This window comes from Mus pahari, chromosome 21 (assembly GCF_900095145.1).
Source record: "Mus pahari chromosome 21, PAHARI_EIJ_v1.1, whole genome shotgun sequence".
Taxonomy (NCBI): domain Eukaryota; kingdom Metazoa; phylum Chordata; class Mammalia; order Rodentia; family Muridae; genus Mus; species Mus pahari.
Window position 1 is genome coordinate 4,818,717 of NC_034610.1, and position 4,416 is coordinate 4,823,132.

At 51.1% G+C, this 4,416-nt stretch overlaps 1 protein-coding gene across 2 annotated transcripts in view; it reads right to left on the bottom strand.

The window, feature by feature from the left end:
• The window catches only part of Prkn (parkin RBR E3 ubiquitin protein ligase), a 1,168,744-nt gene that overhangs the window by 8,799 nt on the left and 1,155,529 nt on the right, over positions 1 to 4,416 (bottom strand). For both annotated transcript variants that reach the window (XM_021221288.1, XM_029533198.1), the window contains exon 11: positions 3,445 to 3,562. In XM_021221288.1, the coding sequence (XP_021076947.1) occupies positions 3,445 to 3,562 (118 nt within the window). The remainder of the gene's footprint in view (positions 1 to 3,444; positions 3,563 to 4,416) is intronic.

Consider the following 4,416-nt stretch of genomic DNA (forward strand, 5'->3'; position numbering starts at 1 on the left):
GAACTCACTCTGTAGACCAGGCTGGCCTCGAACTCAGAAATCCACCTGCCTCTGCCTCCCGAGTGCTGGGATTAAAGGCGTGCGCCACCACGCCCGGCGCCTACGTGACTTCTAACCATGTTTCTCTTGTGGGGGCTGTGGGGGGGAGGGGCGGTAACTTAGGCAGGAGCCAGAGTTCTATGGGCATGAGAAAAGTCCTTCCATCCCACGTAGGTAAATTATCACCACCAGGTCCCAGGGTTCAGCATCTTAGCTCGACTAGAGACCAGCCTGTCTGTGCATAGCCCAATGCCCCACAGGGTTGAGCTGAGCCTGTTCCTGCCACTCAGAAGCTTAAGCACACTCCTGCTGGTATTAATAAAAATTGTTCTTAAGAGGCTGGAGTGCAGCCGGGCGTGGTGGCGCACGCCTTTAATCCCAGCACTTGGGAGGCAGAGGCAGGCGGATTTCTGAGTTAGAGGCCAGCCTGGTCTACAGAGTGAGTTCCAGGATAGACAGAGCTATACAGAGAAACCCTGTCTCGAAAAACCAAAAAAAAAACCAAAAAACAAAAAACAAACAAACAAAAAAAAAAACAGAGGCTGGAGTGCTTGATGCTTGATGCTTGTGTGATCAGAAGGAGAACGGTGCTGGGGCAATATTCACAGAGAAGTCACTAGAAAGCACCCCTTGTGGACATTGTATTATTTAGCCTTCGCCCTAGCTTTGTGCAAGGCTAGCCCATGGTCCCTGCAAACCCATGGCAAACCGATGCATCCTGGAGGGTGAGATAGATGCTCAGAGACCATGATAGGTTTCCAGGCTCCCAGTGCTAGAAACACTGCTGACAAAGGCTGAAGAGGGGTGGAACTCAAGCAGAACAAAGCCCAACTTCTACTCCAGTCCACAAACCTCGGCGCAGTCCACGCAGGAAGCCCTCTGGAGCCAAACAAATATGGGGAACAGAATGGAAGGGATCCGATTCCCAGAATACCTCCCCAACGTCAAAGCAACGCACTGACAACAATAAAGGAAAAAAATTAAGATGGCCGCACAGTAGTCCAGAGCGAGCCCACAGGAGGTATGAGGGCACTGATTCTCAGGGTAAAGCAAGGTGGAGCCTCCAGGGGCACCAGAATGCTCTCCTCGGTGGTACAGACTTATGGTCCCTGAAAAGACCCCCCCTTTGTGGTACAGATCCTGCAGAATTATTGACTTCACTTTGTGACTGTGGGGTTGTGGGATGCTACAGATTGAGAGCCAAAGTGGCTTTCTTGAGCCCCTTAACAGTCTCTTACCACAGGTTTCTGCACCTGACGTAACAGCTTCATGTCTGTTAGGCAGAACTTCCAGAACAGACCGTGCTGGTAAACTTCGCAGCACTCCCCACCCCCTGCGCCTCCCAGCCCTCAAGCTAAGTCTGTGATCTGACAGCGCCTGAGGACTGTGTAGAGTAAGGTTCTCTTTGCTCTGCTGTAGCTGACCCGTAGAGTGTCCCTGGTAATCTACCTAGTTAGTAAAAGCACGGACCTCTGAATCTTTTGCCCTTGCTCAACGAATCTTAAAGTTTGCGCGGTAGTCTCCCCCACAGCGGGACATGTCGTTCTGGGAGACTCTGATCTGCGTTCCATGTTATGGCAACTCTCGATATGGCTCAGAAGCAACTCTCTCTTGTCCCCTTTGGAGGAAGAGCTGTGTTGTGTGCATCAGCAGTAGCTCCCCGGGTGTGGCACTCACTCAGTGTCCTTAAATGATGCAGGTGCCTGGTTCTTCTTTCAATTGTCCTTGGCATGACATTTGCTGTGGACTGTGGGGGTTGGGGGGAGGGAGAGGTGCTGTGCATAGCTGTGCGCTCTGAAGGCTGCTTGCCAGTGCACAGGCCTCGCAAGCATAGGGCCTCGAGTCTTCTGAGAGGCCTTGGCATAGGCTTGAAAATACGGGTGGTTGGGGTCTGTGTGGAGGATCAGCAGTCTTTAGTTTCAAAAGCATACTTGGCAATTGTCCTCCACGCTCAAGGGGACTCCAAGCTGTACTTTAAGGACACGGCAAGCAGAGACCGATCAGGTTAGAGCTAAGTTGTTCCCCAGTCTCTTGGAGAACCAAGGCCTCTGGTCCATGACTGCATGAGGTGTGAGGGGCACATCTTTCAGTCTAGGCTCTCTGGGGTTTCCATGTGGCTTCAGGATTATTGAGGGCAGGGGTTGTGGCTGCACCAGTCAGGAAGGGACAGTCCTGGTGGGACAATGCCTGTGCTTAAGAGGAACCATCGGAACAGGAACATACACGCTGTCTGTTGACTGCCAAATGGAACATTCTAGAAAACTTGGCCAGCCCTCATTTTGTTTACACAGAGATACTACCAAATAGTTGTTTTAAATTCTCAAAAGTCACAGAAGATTTGCTGGGAGGTATAAGAGAAAGTCTCTTTCCAAAGCCCAGTAGTGTTGACATTTGAATGGAGGAGTTGGGCACTGGTGTCATTTATGGCTTGGCCTCCCCTGCAGCAGGACACAAGAACCAAAGCAAGCTCCAACCTTCAGGGATATTAATGAGAGTGATGGGCATGTGTGTGCATGTGGGGCTGGGGAGAGGAGGGGTGTTCACTGCTAAAAGTTCTCCAGAAAAGCTGATTAAATAAATCTAATTTTGACCCTAGTAGCAGCGTCCTCAAACGACCTGTGAGAAGTAACCAAGGACTCAGGATAAGCACTTAGTGAGCACACCTCACAAATTAGTCATTTTTTTGTTCCTTTTTTCTATGAGGGGAACATGTAGACAGCGTCACCTAACCCATGGAGTTGACATGGCAACCCTCAGTCTGGACTCTCGGGGTTGGTGGAGGACACTCTGTGTGGACGGACATTGGGCTTTAGTGCTATAACAGTGGATGACTCATCGGATGCCTATTGCTGGATGTCATTTGTAAGAAGGGCCACCAGTGTATCTTGTGTGCCTTCTCTTTTCACTGGCCCTGGACTGAGGTCTGATGATGTCACCCACTGCTGGCCACCATCTCACTAGAAAGTTTCATTTACCACCACCTCAGCTTCCAGCCCAAGGGTAGAATTTCATCCCCATAGAAACCACCTTGGAAGCTGCTACTGTGGCCTGCTTCACAGCATGCATTAGCACGAGGGAGCATCCCAAATGTCTGCGAAGAAACCGGGTTAGTTTGAGTGGGATGTGGGTTTAGGAGGTTGAGACGTTTCATGCTGGAATATTCTGTGCTCACACTCTGCCTGGATGGTCTCAGGCTGTACACCCTCCCAGAAGCCCTGGCTGCCACCGGAGGCCACCATGCAGAGGCCCCAGGCTGTGCACCCTCCCAGAAGCCCTGGCTGCCACCGGAGGCCACCATGCAGAGGCCCCAGGCTGTGCACCCTCCCCGAAGCCCTGGCTGCCCCCAGAGGCCACCATGCAGGGGACCTCAGCACTAACCTGGCTCTTGCCTCGGCTTACACTCACCATTTTTTTCAGTTGGCACACTGCAGCGGGGACAAGGCTTGGTGGTCTTCTTGATGGTTTCCTTGGAGGCCTCCTCCCAGCGAGCTCGCTCCGCGGCTCTTCCGTCCACCCGGTAGGCCTGGGTTGGAAGAGACAAAAGAAGCTCGGACTTAAGACTTCATTATTGGGATTGAAGTCTGTGTTCCTTAAAGTGAAGTGAAGACACTTCTCAGAAGTGAACATGCCTTCGGGCAAGCTCAACTATTAACTTGTTTGACAAGTGCCGGACAGCCACTGGGCACGCATGGGCACCGTGGTTTTGGCACGTGGTACATGCTTATGAGCTAAGAAGGAGGGCTCAGAAAAGATTGCTCAATTTTATAGCATAGAGTTCTCTATTCTGAGAATTTTATGTGATTGTAATAAATAATATGTAGCAAGTGCTTAATCTGTAGGCAAGTGATGAACACTTTCACGTGCCTCTCAATAGACCCTTTTGTTGAGTGTGAAGTGAACACGTTCGCTGTCATCTCTGAGGCACTGATGGAGGCTGGACACTGTTATGTAAGTGGGGGAGCCTGTGATGCTACAGTCTTCACTTCTCAACTCCCCCTTGCATCTTCTGCTTCTTTCTTGACCCTGATAAGTGGATGCTATCCCAGAAGGCATTGAGAGAGAAAGCAAGGGCACCCAGGAGTTGGTGACAGCAGAAACTAGGACCTTGGGCTTTGCGATCAGCTGCCTGGGTTCAAATCCACTCAGATGTAAGACGTTGGAAAGGGCTCCTCATTCTCTCTGAATTCTCTCAGATGGAAATATAAAATACGGGGTGCTGCGGGCTGGGGGACCATGTCACATGCTCCTTACAATGAGCATGTGGTATGTGCCTAGATGCCTTTGCTACCGCATTCATGTTACCAAGGATTAGATAAATATTGCTGGGCAGTGGTGGCGCACGCCTTTAATCCCAGCACTCGGGAGGCAGAGGCAGGC